This window comes from Ranitomeya imitator, chromosome 1 (assembly GCF_032444005.1).
Source record: "Ranitomeya imitator isolate aRanImi1 chromosome 1, aRanImi1.pri, whole genome shotgun sequence".
Lineage (NCBI taxonomy): Eukaryota > Metazoa > Chordata > Amphibia > Anura > Dendrobatidae > Ranitomeya > Ranitomeya imitator.
The window spans coordinates 1,071,472,187-1,071,489,398 of NC_091282.1; the positions used below are offsets into that span (position 1 = coordinate 1,071,472,187).

At 45.8% G+C, this 17,212-nt stretch overlaps 1 protein-coding gene across 1 annotated transcript in view; it reads right to left on the reverse strand.

Moving 5' to 3' along the window:
• The window catches only part of LOC138656877 (probable ATP-dependent RNA helicase DDX60), a 375,810-nt gene that overhangs the window by 133,125 nt on the left and 225,473 nt on the right, over positions 1–17,212 (reverse strand). The window contains exons 26-27 of the mRNA XM_069744200.1: positions 13,197–13,318; positions 7,263–7,406 (exon numbers count right to left, since the gene is read on the reverse strand). Coding sequence (XP_069600301.1) covers positions 7,263–7,406; positions 13,197–13,318 — 266 coding nt within the window. The remainder of the gene's footprint in view (positions 1–7,262; positions 7,407–13,196; positions 13,319–17,212) is intronic.

Consider the following 17,212-nt stretch of genomic DNA (forward strand, 5'->3'; position numbering starts at 1 on the left):
TTTATATTAGTGGGGTATTGTTCACTTTTTATTTGAGTGTTTAAAACACTGCGCTAGTAACCCAATATTCCCCTGTTTAAAACAAAGACATCGCTGGATCGGTGTCTAACTCGCCGATCCAACAATGACAGCGTGTGATCAGTTACCCAAAAAAATTCCAAAACATTCGCTGACACCAAAAATCTCACAGCAGGGGCTCAATCGTTTTACGATTTCAGAAAAGATAACGTTGGTTACACACAAAACCAACTATATCGTTACTGAAATCGTTGTGTGATGGTACATTTTAAACTTGACATATTGAGCAATGCTGTTTGTGTTTGTAACATCTGAGTACAATGAGCGACAGCCCTATAAAACAATGAAAAAAAAAATTGATAAAATATTGTCAGACATTGCACATCAGGTGTTACAAAGACAATATTTGTGTATACGGCGCAAGGTGTGATTTGGTGCAAACTTTATTTGAGACAATAAAAACTAATTTTTTAAAAAAAACAACACAAATTTATTTAGGGATACAAAAAAAAATTGGGGAAATGTTATTAGGGGGTACCAACATCGGCAATTAAAGGGGATTGATATCCCACACTTTTTTGGGGTGTGGAGGAGACCGAGGAGTAGGACGAGGGGGAGGAAGCAGCATAGTCTATGACACTAGACGGGATGCCGACATCAATCCAGCCAGTGGATGGTGGCGAGACTGCCAAAGCAGGAGGTGAGGGAGGAGGAGGGACGACCAGTGTCCTTGGCTGGCTACTCCGGCTCCGGGTCGACCCAGGCTGTGTAGATGGTGTACTCCTTGTAGACCCAGGCTGGGTACTGGGTGTACTCCGTGTAGACCCAGCCTGGGTACTTGGTATGCTCCGGGTCGACCCAGGCTGTGTTCTGGTGGTACTTTTGGGAGCAGCCATAGCCAAGGTCGTAGTGCTTGTCGTCGTCGTCTTCTTCTTTTTTTTCCTCCTCTCTCCCTCTGGGTGTGGGTCGGCTTCCCGTCTGTGTGCCCTTGAAGGCCTGTCATGCTCTGAACTTTGGGGCTCTGTTCTGTGGTGGCGGTGGCGGTGGCCCTCGGCACGCGGAGCTCTGTGGTGGTGCTCTGCAGCAGGAGTCGGAGTCATGGCAGCCAGCGATGGTACTGCGGGCACATTTGTCGCTGACTGCATGACCCGAGCCTGCTGCAGAGCAGTGACATATACATTGTTGCAGCCCTGCATGACCGAAATCTGGAGTTCCGGCGTAAGATGTTCAACCATCCCGTTGTGAATTGCAGTAAAAAAAATGTTTGGCCGGCCTCGCGAGATCCGTTTCAATGTTTTCAAGGCGCCGTTCGATATTGCACATTTTATCGCACAGCGCCTTGAAACCATTCTGAAATACGGTGCTCAGATGTAAAAATTCGGGCATGGCCGCCCTGTCCGAGGCCCACTGACGCTGTCGGGAAGACCCGAAGGAAGGAGCGACAGAGGCCTCGGCCAGGGGAACATCTGATGGAACGGCTGCCGGTTCGCCAGATTGTGGTGGTGCAGACCTGCTCTCGCTGTGGGATGGCTGCGACTGTTCAGATGGCGCTTCACAAAGGACCGCTCCAGAGGGTCGGACAGTCTCGCGGGTGCTGCTGTGTGTTCTGTGAAAACATAAGGAAACCATTATTATACTATCACATTTCACATGCGTCATTAATTAACTTTACCGCCAGGTATCCATTGCCGCCATTAATATTAAACTATTTTTAATATTGACACTGCATATGCACCATCAATATTAAAAAAAGGCATTTATTTAATTCAAAATAGTCACCCATGGTTGTGCTTTGCAACGCCAGACAATTATGCTTACGTTGGAACTGCCATGACGTCATGGTCATGTGACCGAGACGTCATCACAGGTCCTGCGAGCTGAGCAACCATGGGAACATAACCTACCTTGCAGTAGAAGGTATGCCGTGTCTATTATATTTTACTTTTTTGTGTGTAAAAAATCTGGGATACACCTGGATAGCCACTATACTACTCCACTATGAAATATTGGCTGGGCATGGCCAATCTACTATCTTTCTGTGTTCTGTATACGTCAGATTTCATTGAAATTGCTAGTAAGTCAAGCTCACCATTGTAGTAATCCCAGAAGGGTGCCGCTGTGTAAAGTGTAAGAAGACCAGAAATGAATAAAAAATTCGATCATCGAGGCGTGAAAATTAAAAACAAAATACTTTATTCACTTCAATCAGAAGCAGAGGATGAAACATCTGCACAATACAAAAAAACACTATCTACGCGTTTCAGGTCTGATGTTCCCTGTCACCTGAAAAGCGTAGATAGTGTCTATTGTATTGTGCTGATGTTTCATCCTCTGCTTATGATTGAAGAGGATAAAAGTATGTATTTTTTACTTTTCACGCCTCGGTGAACTTGCCTTTTTTTCTTCATTTCTATACTTGGTACTTGCCAAAATAAATGGCTGGGCAATAAGCTACGTGGCTGGAATGTAGTATGTGAATATGCATGTTGTAAAAACTAGGTGTGTGCATAGGTACTATACTTACTCTCTGCTTTCAAGGACCGGTCGCAAGAACTGCAGTATACGGTTGTACTTGTACACCGAGGTCCTTGAAGCGGCAGCACCACTACGGGTCTGTCCCTCCTTTTTCAGGCCCCTCTTGAAACGGTCCTTCATGGAGCGCCATCTGGTCCTCAATTGTTTAACTGTGTATAAATTGAAAAAATAAAAAAGGTTTTAGATAATATATTGAAAACGATTACGCAACCGTGTGCAATCCCAATAGAAGACATCACAGACGGTTGTGTAATCCTGGCATGATGGGTCACAGCAGCATTTTGGAAATACTTACAGAAACTAGCTTTGGCCTTGGATGAAGCGCTGTCGAAGCCATCCCACAGCGATTGTGCCACCTCTAACCACAGACGCCGCAATATGCCCTGGTCCGCGTGCCGGGGGTCACGGCTGTCCCACAACGGGCCCCGTGCTTCAATGGATGCCACCATCATGTCAATATCCAGTGGTTCATCCAGGGCCCGTTGTGAAACCTAGAATAAATGGAAAATATTAATGTTTGCAAGATAAAAAAAATTGTCCCTACCTCCTCCACCGCCACCTACCACACACAACACCACAACCTCCCACCATCCCCCATACCCGCAAAAACAAAAAAATTAAACAAAAAAAAAGAATAGGTTTGAAAGAAAAACTTACTCTCCGTCCTGCAACCACAGCTTGGCCCCGTCGTCCCTGCTGCTGCTCCCTCTCTTCCTCCTGGTTCTCCTCCTCACTTGAAGAAGCCTGCAAAATAGTTTACCAAAAAGTTGAGTGACCCATGTACAAATGACAGCGAATATAGTAATAGTAGATCATGTACTCACCGGACTCCTCAGCGGTGGGGTGTTGCTCGAATCGCTGCCGCTGGCCATGACTAATGCAATTCTGAAATAAAGAACAAAATAACATTGATACTATGCTCCTATGCACAATCCAGCAATATATAAAAAAAAATAAAAAAAACATTTAAACCACAAAGAACATTGCACTCCAAGTGAACTAACGCTGAGCAAACAACACTGCCACATTGATTAAATTAAAGAAACAATGGCAGAGACAACCCGATGCCAGAGTAAACAAAAGCCTAAAGATAAGAAAACTAATCTACAACAGACCCAATGTAGAAATCCCAAAAATTTTTTTTTTTTTTTTTTTAAAAGTACAGTATGCACGGAGCAACACAAAAAACACAATAGATTTTTGAAAGGAAAAAATTAACAACCCCCAAAAATTAAGGGCAGAAACATTAATAACACACCATACTTTACAATAAAACCGACAGGGCCAGAGACAATAAAAGGGCATACAACGCCATACATCGCAACCAGAAACATACAACGATGTCTTTACACAACCACAGTGCTGAACATAATACACAACTTGCAATAAAAAATTAATAAATGTAATAAAAGGGCTCAGAATCATTCTATACTACCATACTTTATAATTAAACCGACAGGGCCGGAGACTATTAAACGCCATCATATAACGCAAGAATAAAACATCACAACTGAATACAAAAAACAGCACCAAACCAAAAAATGGAAAAGAAAAATCTATCCTTGAAAGAACAATAATCAAGGCCGCAGACAATGAAACGCCATCCTATACAACGCCATACATCACAACCAGACTAAAAATACAACAATATCTTTAACCACAGTGCAGAATATAAAACACAACTTGAAAAAATAATTTTAAAAAACATGTAGAAAATGCACACAATCATTCTATACTTACATCTCTGGACAGCGGAGGGAAAGACAGTCTTTTTGGGTGTCTGGTCTGTTGTGTAGCCTGCAGCAGAAGTGACAAACAATCCAACATTTTCTTTATATATGGGGGATGTTTTTCTCACTGTTTGCACTGTCTAGACACTGTCTAGACACTTTTTTGTTTCATTTTATCTAACGACGCATGCGTCGCACAACGCACGCACGACGCACACCGGCGACGCAAGTGCGTTGTCAATAGGTTTCAAAGGGAAATTGTAACGCATTGACGACGCACGAGCGACGCAAGTGCGACGCGCGCGTTTTTTGGACGCTACAAAAATGCTACATGGTAGCGTCTCCGACGCCACCCAGGTGCGGTGAAACGACGCATGCGTCGTGCGTTTTACCGAAAACGCACGACAACGCAACGCATGCGTCCCCAATGATAAAGATAGGGGCGCATGACGCATGCGTTGTCGTGCGTCGGCGACGCAGCGTCGCATGACGCTAATGTGAACGTAGCCTTAGGCATTCATTATGCACACTAGGGGGCAGGACAGTGAGGGATCAGGGACCAGTCAGCAGTCAGTATTATCAATATCTAATCAGAGCACCACATACACCAACCCCGCCTTATGGTACTGTATAAGTATCTCATTAACACAAAACTGAAAATAAAGATTAAAGAACAACCATAAGACGGATTTAATCAACCAAGTGTTAGGTGTCAAGTTCCCGCCTCTGCACAGGGGGAATCTCAAACCATCTCTGCTGCGGTCTTCCATTCTTTTCCAGCCGCAGTGGAGTCTGCTCAGCAGAGATGTCGGTCCCAGCGTCTTGCTCAGTCTCACTCTGTGCATAGCGTTACTGCTGCTTTTCCAGCTTCTGCCATTGAAGCCAGTGCTGGGCAGCGGTGAGCAGACGCTTCTGGGACTAAGTCCTACTTTGCACACACTGAGCATGTCCGGGGTAAGATCTCTCAGTGGAGATCTAGGGTCACATGCTCAGGTACTGCAGCGACTTCCATTGGTCCTTCTCATGGAAGGTCCTGTAGGTACTAGGACTAAGTTCTGCTTTGCACACTGAGCATGCCCATGGCAAGATCTCTCAGTGGAGATCTAGGGTCACATGCTCAGGTACTGCAGCAATTCCATTGGTCCTTCTTTGAAAGGTCCTATACGTGCTGCAGCTATTAAAGGCTCGCATGGCCGCACGGCCATGCCCTAGTGTACATTTGTAAACGTGTTATGTGTTGTGAGTGAAATTCGTTCCTTAAAAAACCCTCCCTATTGGATGACTGTTCGCGGAAGGTGTATGATTGCTGTCTAGCGCCCGACTTACCCAACAGCACGTTACACACCAATACAGCGTCTAGTTGCTGTGTCTGCCAGTGCGGCGCCGTGCGCTTTCACATCGCTTTCCTGACCCAAGCCTGGGTGGTTAGTGGCGTCCGCCAGTGCGGCACCGCACGCACTCTCGTGCATTCTTTAGTTATTATTTTGGTAACCCTGACACCCCAGTTACGGTGTCGACCGCAAGTAGTCTACACAGACTCACATCCCAAGTCTTAGGACTGAGCTCGGAGACTCCTTGCTCGTGCTCTTGTGTGCGGTACCGCAGCCCTGTGACTTAACAGGGTTCGCTTCCTTCACACAGGGTGAAGTTAACCCGTGTGTGTAGTCACATTGTACCGCCATATAGTCCGTCATTACTTGGCAGCAGGCTCCATCTCTGCACAGTGGACCCCGGGCTGCGAACGCACCTTATTCTACCTATCTTATTATTTGGTGCGTTCCGCGAGCCCTGACACCAACGTATCATTGTATTCAGTATAACGGCGCCGACCTGACACTGTGTGTACGTTACTATGCACAATCCTGGTGATGACAGGTTCCCTTTAATTTTCATTCATTCATTTGATACTGGAAATACCAACTTTCCAATTTTAGCAAAGCTCTTAGGCCGGATTCACACATCCATATATTGTGGTTCAAATATGGACTGTAATGTATGGACCGGACTTGGGTCTTCTTACCCAAACTTGTCAGCTTTATGTATGCCCATGAGGGTGTTGAGATTGGTCGAGGGACCCCACGGCCAATCTGTGCATTATGGACAAGGACAAACAGATGTGTGAATACAGCCTTAGGGTATATTCACATACTGCAAATTTGTTCCAAACATTTTTGCAGTCGTCCCATTTACTTAAAGGGAGCTTGCAGGAATCAATGTCAATGACATTTAGGTGAATTTTCACAAAAATGTCTGCACTAAGTTGCATTACATGAGCATCCTGTTATTAGTGCATCCGTCAACTATAGACTGTTTCCGAAAGGGATTAGCAGAATAATGAATGAAGTCTGGACAGGCTGTAAGTGAGGATCACTAAGTTAAGGAATGTAATATACACAGATATTAAACTTTTTTATGTAGATTATATTGTTATGTAAACTGTATAAATTAGAGATTTAAGGTTAACATATATTCTGGTCTTTAATCAATCAGTAGAAATCACATCTGTTAATAATAAATAATAAAGGTCGATTTATTTCAGTGTAATGCAAGGGCAATGTTTACAGCCCAAAAAGGACCTGTCACTTATTATGTCATTTTTTAACTTTAACTGTTCTAAATGTCACTCTTTTCCTTATTCCTGCACCTCTCCATTTCTAAGATATAGCCCTCTCGCCCTGTATATAAATCTACACTTTTATCCAAATGGGTATGGCCTTCAAGAAGACTGTCATAAAGAAGAGTTGCAGACTACTTGTCTATAAAGACAAATTATGTGCAGTAAAGAGGAGGCAATATATCAGGCATAGAGAAGATTTGGAACAATGTGAGATTCAGGAGAAGAGCTGCATTTACAACGGGTAAAAAATTACATATTTATGGTAAGTGAGAGATCCTCTTCACGTATAAATTCATAAAAGGGTGAGATTCCGCCTCTCAGTGTGATGCATAATGATCACGATGTTGCATAATTGCACTTACTGAAGGGTCTTTCCTAATTTTTCTGCTTTTGCTTGAAGTTTCTGGATATTTTTCGTCTCCTCCTCAGACCGTCTCATTTCCAACTTATGACTCAGATGTTTGTACAGCGTCTTCGCTAAATTTTCCACTAAATCTAGTTTAAATCTAAAAAGACAACACATTAAAAGTCAAATCATTTTTTGATTAATAGTTTGTCTGCACAGTAAATAATTTTATTGAATGAAACTGAATAGAAACCAGACGCATTGTGCCCGACAGCTATAATATAACGCTGGGAGCGTCACTCTGTCCGAAGCCTCTATAGACTGCGCAAGCGCAAGCGCCGGCGCAGTCTGGGCCTCACAGAGCGACGCTCCCGGGAGATCGCGGTGTGCGTTCACACTGAACGCACACCGCGATCTCCACCGCATAAGCAGGGATTGCCAGGAGGGTGAGTATCGGCCTATATTCACCTGTCCCCGTTCCATCACTGAGCGGCGCCATCTTCCCGGTCTTCGGCCTGTAACCTTCAGTTCAGAGGGCGCGATGACGCGCTTAATGCGCGCCGGCGCCGCCCTCTGACTGAACAGTCACAGCCAGGAGACCGGGAAGATAGCGGCGCTCAGCGATGGAACGCCGGACAGGTGAGTATAGTAAGTGCTGGGGGGGCCTTAGCTGGCGGCGATACCGGCACCTGACCCCCACAGCGCGCCGGTGTCCCCGCCTGCTCAGGCCCCCCAGCACTCGGCGCAGAGCGGGTCAGAGGCAGTATGGGGACGCAGGATGGAGCAGCACATAAGGATGGGGATGCAGGATGCAGCAGCACATAAGGATGGGGATGCAGGATGGAGCAGCACATAAGGATGGGGACGCAGGATGGAGCAGCACATAAGGATGGGGACGCAGGATGGAGCAGCACATAAGGATGGGGACGCAGGATGGAGCAGCACATAAGGATGGGGACGCAGGATGCAGCAGCACATAAGGATGGGGACGCAGGATGGAGCAGCACATAAGGATGGGGACGCAGGATGGAGCAAGCACATAAGGATGGGGACGCATGATGGAGCAGCACATAAGGATGGGGACGCAGGATGCAGCATGAACATAAGGATGGGGATGCAGGATGCAGCATGAACATAAGGATGGGGACGCAGGATGGGAGCAGCACATAAGGATGGGGACGCAGGATGCAGCAGCACATAAGGATGGGGACGCAGGATGCAGCATGAACATAAGGATGGGGACGCAGGATGCAGCAGCACATAAGGATGGGGACGCAGGATGGAGCAGCACATAAGGATGGGGACGCAGGATGGAGCAGCACATAAGGATGGGGACGCAGGATGGAGCAGCACATAAGGATGGGGACGCAGGATGGAGCAGCACATAAGGATGGGGACGCAGGATGGAGCAGCACATAAGGATGGGGACGCAGGATGGAGCAGCACATAAGGATGGGGACGCAGGATGCAGCATGAACATAAGGATGGGGACGCAGGATGCAGCATGAACATAAGGATGGGGACGCAGGATGGGAGCAGCACATAAGGATGGGGACGCATGATGCAGCAGCACATAAGGATGGGGACGCAGGATGCAGCATGAACATAAGGATGGGGACGCAGGATGGGAGCAGCACATAAGGATGGGGACGCAGGATGCAGCATGAACATAAGGATGGGGACGCAGGATGGGAGCAGCACATAAGGATGGGGACGCAGGATGCAGCAGCACATAAGGATGGGGATGCAGGATGGAGCAGCACATAAGGATGGGGACGCAGGATGGAGCAGCACATAAGGATGGGGACGCAGGATGCAGCATGAACATAAGGATGGGGACGCAGGATGCAGCATGAACATAAGGATGGGGACGCAGGATGCAGCATGAACATAAGGATGGGGATGCAGGATGCAGCAGCACATAAGGATGGGGACGCAGGATGCAGCAGTACATAAGGATGGGGACGCAGGATGCAGCAGCACATAAGGATGGGGACGCAGGATGGAGCAGCACATAAGGATGGGGACACAGGATGCAGCAGCACATAAGGATGGGGACGCAGGATGCAGCATGAACATAAGGATGGGGACGCAGGATGCAGCAGCACATAAGGATGGGGACGCAGGATGCAGCAGTACATAAGGATGGGGACGCAGGATGGAGCAGCACATAAGGATGGGGACGCAGGATGCAGCAGCACATAAGGATGGGGACGCAGGATGCAGCAGCACATAAGGATGGGGACGCAGGATGCAGCAGCACATAAGGATGGGGACGCAGGATGCAGCAGCACAAGGATGGGGACGCAGGATGGAGCAGCACATGACAGGATGGGGACGCAGGATGGAGCAGCATATGACAGGATGGGGACGCAGGATGGGAGCAGCGCATCACAGGATGGGAGCAGCGCATCACAGGATGGGGACGCAGGATGGGAGCAGCGCATGACAGGATGGGGACGCAGGATGGGAGCAGCGCATGACAGGAAGGGGAACGTAGGATGGAGCAGCACATGACAGGATGGGGACGCAGGATGGAGCAGCGCATGACAGGATGGGGACGCAGGATGGAGCAGCACATACCAGGATGGAGACAATATACCAATATAAATGCTCGCCACCCGGGCGTAGAACGGGTTCAATAGCTAGTTCTATATAATGTTATAGCACTGGAGATTGGTGTGATATCCAACATCATAACTACCTTATTCCTTGTTTTATTTCGTGACATGTTAAGGACACACTAAATGGTACATATCAACTATTTTTCTTGCCAATAATTAAACCAGATGCCGACAAGTTTTATTTTTTGATTTGCTTTATTTGTCTTATAATCTATTTTCTGTATAAGATTATGGAACCGCTCTCTCTTTAGAGCTGCCTCTGTTGACAATGGTTCTGAGCTATGCTTTACTACATCATCAGGAGGGAACTGGTATTTGGAGAAGACTTCTGTGGGAGAGTTTTGTGTACGTGCGCTATAACCTGTACACAGTATATTGTGCAGATAGGGGAGAAGGTAAGCTGTGTATATCACCTACATAAAGAACAACAAGAACTCCTGGAAATAATGATATGGCACCACAATTGATCAATTCTATCTGATTACTTGAAGGGGCAGGAAGAATGTCTACATTTACAGATCTGAGATTAGTTCTCCAAGTTGTTTGGAACAACTTTCCTGCTGAGTTCCTTCAAAAACTGCTTGGAAGTAACTAGAACTCATGGTTTCATGCTACTTTGAAGTCAATGGGCGGTCACACCAAATATTGGTTTGATTTATATTTTTCTTTTGATCATTCACTAGGGGTTACGCAAATGGCATAGTCCAGCAGTGGACAACCATTTCAAATTGATTTAATTTCCAAGTGCTGAAATCAGCTTCTAAGGGAACATTCTTACATGAGGCCAAATCAATGAAAATCACTACATTGGTAGCCAACATACTACAAATTTCACCTAATTGACTGTACTTAATTATCTAGTAATTTGCAATACTTTTTTAGAAACTTTTGTCCTACAATCAAAAGACTGATGGCATATTCTTAAGATAGCAGATCAATATCTAATCAGTGGCGATATGACTCTCCGCAACCTGGAGATCGAACGTTTGAAGGGGCAGGGCACAGGAGTGAGTACTGAAGCTTACAGTATTTATATTCCTCTGTCTACCTGCATGGCCTTTAAAATTGACACCTGCCGCATGCACTATCTAGACAGTTTACAGAAAGACTGAGGAATAATAATAATAATAATCTTATTTATTTAGGGCTATCATATTCAGTAGCACATTACAATTGAATGGAGACTTGCACAGACAAGAAAAACATTACAATGTAACTCATAGTTCAACAGTTACAGGAGGAGTGAGGTCCCAGATCATAAGTTTACACTCTATAAGGAAATGGAGGGGACACCATAGGTAAAATGTGTTGTCCATGTATAGTCCAGCCATCATTATAAAAATAGGGATGTTCAAATAAAACTAAAACTGCATGAATCAGTCATCAGCCAGTATTTAAGTGCAATTACGAAGAGCTATTGGGAGCATGAAGGATATGGAGAGAGATGAATAGTAGGGGTTGATCCGAGGAAAATTTAGAAAGTGGGAACATGGATTAGTTAGATTAGTGAAGTGAGGTGATAGGCCTGTCTAAAGAGATGTGTTTTTAAATAAAGGTTAAAAATGTGGGGTTTAGGTATTAATTGGATTGTCTGGGGTAGTGCAATCCAAAAATGAGAGAAGTCTTGGAGATGAAAGTGAGAGGTTTGGATTATAGAAGACGTTAGTCTTAGGTCAGTTGCAGAATGGAGACCATGGCTAGGATGATAGACAGTGATGAGGGAGGAGAAATAGTGTGATGCAGAACTATGGAGATCTTTATGTGTGAGAGAAAGGTTTATATTGTACTCTGTAGTAGATGGGTAACCAGTGCAATGACTGGCAAAGGATGGCTGTAATGACTGCAATTAGCATAGCGCCTGCCTGGCGAATTCAGAATGAATTGGAGAGCAGAAAGAGACTGATTAGCAGAGAGTTGAAGACGAGAATGCATAATAGCGACAGTAAGAAATTTTGCAGTTTCAAAGGTGAGAAAACTTTGGATTCTGGAGTTGTTTTTAAGGTGCAGCTGACTTGAGTGAGTGAGTGAGTGAGTGAACGGATATAGGGAGTAAAGGAAAGTTCTGTGTGAAATATGACCCAAAGACAGAGAGCATGCTGTTGGGAGTTATGGTTAAACCACACAAGGCAATTGCAATTTTGGGTATAGGTACTGTATATAGGTTACCAGAGGGAGAAGACATGAGTTTTTGGGAGAAATTCCGTTTCAGATAGAGGGAGGACATGGTGATAGAGACAGCAGACAGAAAGTCACTGGTATTTTGGATTAAGCTGGATGTAATGTCAGGAGAAGATGTGTATAATTGCATGTCATCAGCATTTACATTGTACAGGAAACCAAATCTGCTTATGGTTTGCTCCATAGGGGCAGTGTTTAGAGAGAACAGTGGGGTGGGGCCTAGGACTGAACTTTGAGGAAACCCAACAGTAAGGGGAAGAGGAGAAGAAGAAGAAAAGTTGGTAAATTATACATTCAGTGGATGCATGGTCTGAGAGGTAGGAAGAGAGCCAAGAGAGCAGTTTCTTTGAGGTCCAGAGAGCACAATATTGTGAGGAGGAGCTAATGGTCCTCAGTGTCGAATCCTGCAGAGAGATCCAGGAGAATCCGCAGGGAGTAGTGACCGTTAGATTTAGCTGTTAGTAGATCATTAGAGACTTTAATAAGGGCAGTTTTTGTAGAGTTTAAACATCTGGTAAATGGAAACAGTGCCTGCAGGAGAGCCCTAAGGATATGTGCACACGTTGCGGATTCTCTGCGGATCCGCAGCGCTTTTTGCAGTGCAGAAACACTGCAGATCCGCAATTGATTAACAGTACAATGTAAATCAATGAGAAAAGAAATGCTGTGCACACTTTGCGGAAAATCCGCTGCGAAAACGCAGAAGTAGCATGTCACTTCTTTTTTGTGAATCTGCAGCGTTTTTGTACCCATTCCATTATAGAAAACCGCAGGGGTAAAAAACGCAACAAATCCGCAAGAAAACCACAGCAAAAACGCACAAAAAAAGCTGCGGAACCGCACAAAAAACACGACAAATCCGCAGGTGCATTTTCTGCCAGGAGAGGTAGAATCCGCACCAGAAATTCCTAAGCCTAATCTGCAACGTGTGCACATAGCCTAAACCTTCACACAGTGGCACAAAGGAGTGGGGAGGAGTCAGACCTCCACCATTATAATATTTATGGCGTATCCTAAGAATATACCTATCCTTTACATTATTTATACAGCATCATAAATACAAGTAAATTTAACAAAAATACGACTAATGAAGTGTTAACTTACTTTGGATGTATGTTTGTTTTTTTAAATAAAGAAAATGCACTTACGCAAAAAACAGAGCAGGAAGTTTGTTCATTTTGTCGAGTTTTTCAACAAGCAGAGGAAAATATTTGCAGCAGTCTACCTCAGATGGCTCGTTAGTTCTAAGACTTTCCAGCACTTTTGAAACCTTAAAAAACATGATCATAAATTAGATATAGTTTAACAGCATTAAAAAAAACATGGCTTCTTTCTTTCAAAAACACAACAACACTTGTCCGTGGGTTCTTATGGGTTCTTATCTTCACCTCAGCTGCATATAAGTAAAATCTACTGAGCTGCAATCAGTGGAGCATTGTCCACATCGCAAGTCAAACTTTCCACCTCAGCTGGTTAAGGCCGGTTTCACACGTCAGTGGCTCCGGTACGTGAGGTGACAGTTTCCTCACGTACCGGAGCCACTGACACACATAGACACAGTGAAATCAATGCATCTGTGCAGATGTCATTGATTTTTTGCGGACCGTGTCTCCGTGTGCCAAACACGGAGACATGTCAGTGTTCGTGGGAGCGCACGGATTACACGGACCCATTAAAGTCAATGGGTCCGTGTAAAACACGTACCGCACACGGACGTTGTCCGTGTGCAGTCCGTGTGCCGTGCAGGAGACAGCGCTACTGTAAGCGCTGTCCCCCCCACTGGTGCTGAAGCCGCCATTCATATCTTCCCTGCAGCAGCGTTTGCTGTAGAGAAGATATGAATAATCGTGTGTAAAATAAAGATCTATGTGCCCAGCCCCCTCCCACCCCCCTCCCATAGGGGTTGAGCCGCATATTCATTACTGTAAATGAGCGGCCCCACGTGACCGCTCATACAGTAGAAGGTGCGGCCAGGACAGGAAGCAGCGCCAGCCAGCGAGGGAGCCAGGTGAGTATTTTAATAACAGCAGGGGGGGGGGGCGCACAGGGGGTTGGAGGGGTTTTGGACACATAGATCTTTATTTTACACATGATTATTCATATCTTCTCTACAGCAAACGCTGCTGCAGGGAAGATATGAATCGCGGCTTCAGCACCAGATGCAGGGGACAGCGCTAAACTTTAGTGCTGTCTCCTGCACGGTGCGTGTGGTACCCAGTGGGCACACGGGCGGCACACATGTGTCGCACGTGTGCCACACTTATGTGCCACAGAAATGCACCGGCACACGGACACGGATAATTCTGGTACCGATTTTTCCGGTACCGGAATTATCTGGACGTGTGAAACTGGCCTAAAGGAGATATAGAGAGAAAGAAAAGCGGGCACCAATCCAATACACAAATTAGGGATCAGCCATTGCATATAAATAATTACTGAACAAAGAGGGAAGATATGCAAACCAATAGGATTCACCTTAAATAATCAATTTTATTGTACAAAAATCATAATCCATAAACAGAGCCAGGCAAGACATACATTTAAAAACATTTAAAACAATGATATGGCTAAATAGACTAGACATAAAGAATTTTACCCGAGGGAAAAAAAGGGAAGCTAATACTTCACGACATATGTAGAACAGGAAAAATTACCAAAAAGTGCTAAGTGTGCGAATACACCAATCTTGGTCAAATATAAATCCTATTGTTTGCTGCCAACTGACCCCCTGAGTACTATAACAGATAACATGTACTCCAGCCTAATATCAGGAGAAGATATATCATGGATCCTATCTTGTCCAAAACGGCATGTGTGCAAACAGATGGTAAACAAGAGCAGACCCCTGTAAAAAATGATCAGGGAAATAAATATACTGCAATACTACAATGTCCTAGTAATTTACATAAACATGATTAAAGGAGGTGGCAACTTAAAGCGAATCTATCAGCAGGTTTTTGCTACCTCATCCGAGAGCAGCAGTAGGTAAAAATAATCTGAATCCAACTTTGTATCGTTTAGTTTATTGGTGCAATCATTCTGGCACAATTAAAACCTTTAGGTTTGGAATGAAGCAGAGCTGAGAAAGCTAACCCCACCCACACCACAGCTAACCCCACCCACACCAGACTCTCTGTGCACAAAGTCCATAGACAGTGAGTTGCTTATCAAAGGAAGGGGCATTACTGGTCTAGTCCAGCAAAGTTAATCTCTTAGTGATAAAACCTTCACAGTCAGTGAACAACAGACCGCACTTTGACAAGTGACACATCCCTGAATTCTGTGTTGTAGCCTCTATCACCTGCTGTCTAGATTACATCCCAAAAACCTGCTGACAGGTTCCCTTTAACCTACAGGTTTGCACTTCTGCACAAATTTGTGTCTGGGTATTTTAAGGTTTACTGTTTTTGATGGATTATAAAATGCACCGGATTATAAAACGCACCAGACATTTTGGAAAGGGAAATAGGAAATAGGATTTTTTTTACATAAAATTGTGATGCTTCTTATAATCCACTTTTACAGTAGCTTACATGGGTAGCGGCGGATGTGGTTTGGGGTCCCAGGTGGCAGGGTTACTGCTGTAGGAAGCAGGCAGAGGCATGAGATGCTGCGAGCCCCGGGCTGGTAGAAGACGTTGTTGGCAAATGTAGGAGTGGGGTGATGCTGTGGGCCTCAGGCTGGTATTAGGTGGTGATTGGTGGGGTGGGGGCTACGCCGACATTTTGTGAAAGCCTGGAGCCCCACACTTTCCATACTTTTCAATTCGGTGCACTCCAGGAAAATGGCCGCCGTAGACAGCGCATGCGCCAGAGGTGGACATACTGCATGTGCAACCGGTGCATCTGCACCAGGGCCTGGAGGTGGAGGGGGCCCCTGGAGGGGTCTAATAATGACGGCAATCTGGACTGTTTCTCTGGCTTTGAGGTCCCGGGGGGGGGTCTCTGGCCAGATTGCCCTCATGTGCGGCGGGCAGGGAGCGATCCCTGCAGCTCCGCTGAATATAGGAGAAAATGGCAGCGGAGCGGGCCTGCAAGGATCTGTTCTGCTTCCTGCCACAGTCGCATGGCTGGATGACATCATCATTCAGTGTACGGCTGTGCCAGAGAAGGGAAGCTGCCAACGACAGTAATGCTGCAGCTGCAGGAAACGTGGTGAGAGGTGAATGGTGCTGTGAGTGTGTGTTGCATGTGTAGAGGTGAGTGGTGCTGTGTGTGTGCACTGCGGCTGTCGGAGAGTGTGCAGAGAGGTGAGTGATGCGCGAACTGTGTGTGTGCGGTGGTGTGTGTGTATGTAGTTGAAGGAGAGAGCAATAATGGGGGTGGTGAGGGAGGAGGCAATGATGGAGTGGTGGGGGAGAAAACAATGATGGAGGTGATGGAAAGGGCAATGATGGGAATGGTGGGGGAGAAGGCAATGATGGTGGTGGTGGAAAGGGCAATGATGGGGAGAAGACAATGATGGGGTGGTGGGGGAGAAGGCAATGATAGAGGTGGAAAGGGCAATGATGGGGTGGAAGAGAATAAGGCAATGATGAAGGTGGTGGAAAGGACAATGATGGGGTTGTGGGGGAGAACAATGATAGGGGTGGGGGAGAGGGCAATGATGGAGGCGGTGAGGGAGAATGCAATGATGGAGGTGGTGGAAAGGTCAATGGTGGGGTTGATGAGGGAGAAGGCAATGATGGAGGTGGTAGAAAGGGCAATGATGGGGAAAGCAATAATGGGATGGTAGAAAGGGAAATGATGCAGGTGGGGGAGAGGACAATGATGGGAGTGGTTCGGAAGAACAATGGTTGTTGGAGAGTGCAATGATGGAGGTGGTGGGGAGAACAATGATGGGGTGGTGGAGAAGACAATGATGGATGTGGGTGATTGGGATGGGAGTAAGGGGGACTTATAATGGACTTATGAAAAGGAAGAGGGGGAGAAGGACATAAGATATGGATGTGAAATGAATTGGGTGGTGGAGGAGGGGGTTAAGCCCCTGGTAGCATCCTCTCACATTCTCACAATTCATTGTGATGCTATTGGGGACTTAAGATTTATTGAGGAGAGGAGCCGATAAGGTGCATAGGACATTTTATAATGAACTGAAAGGTGGGAGAAGACTCTGTCAGGAACTTGTAATAAATTGGGAGGTGGCGAAGGATGCTCAATGCCTG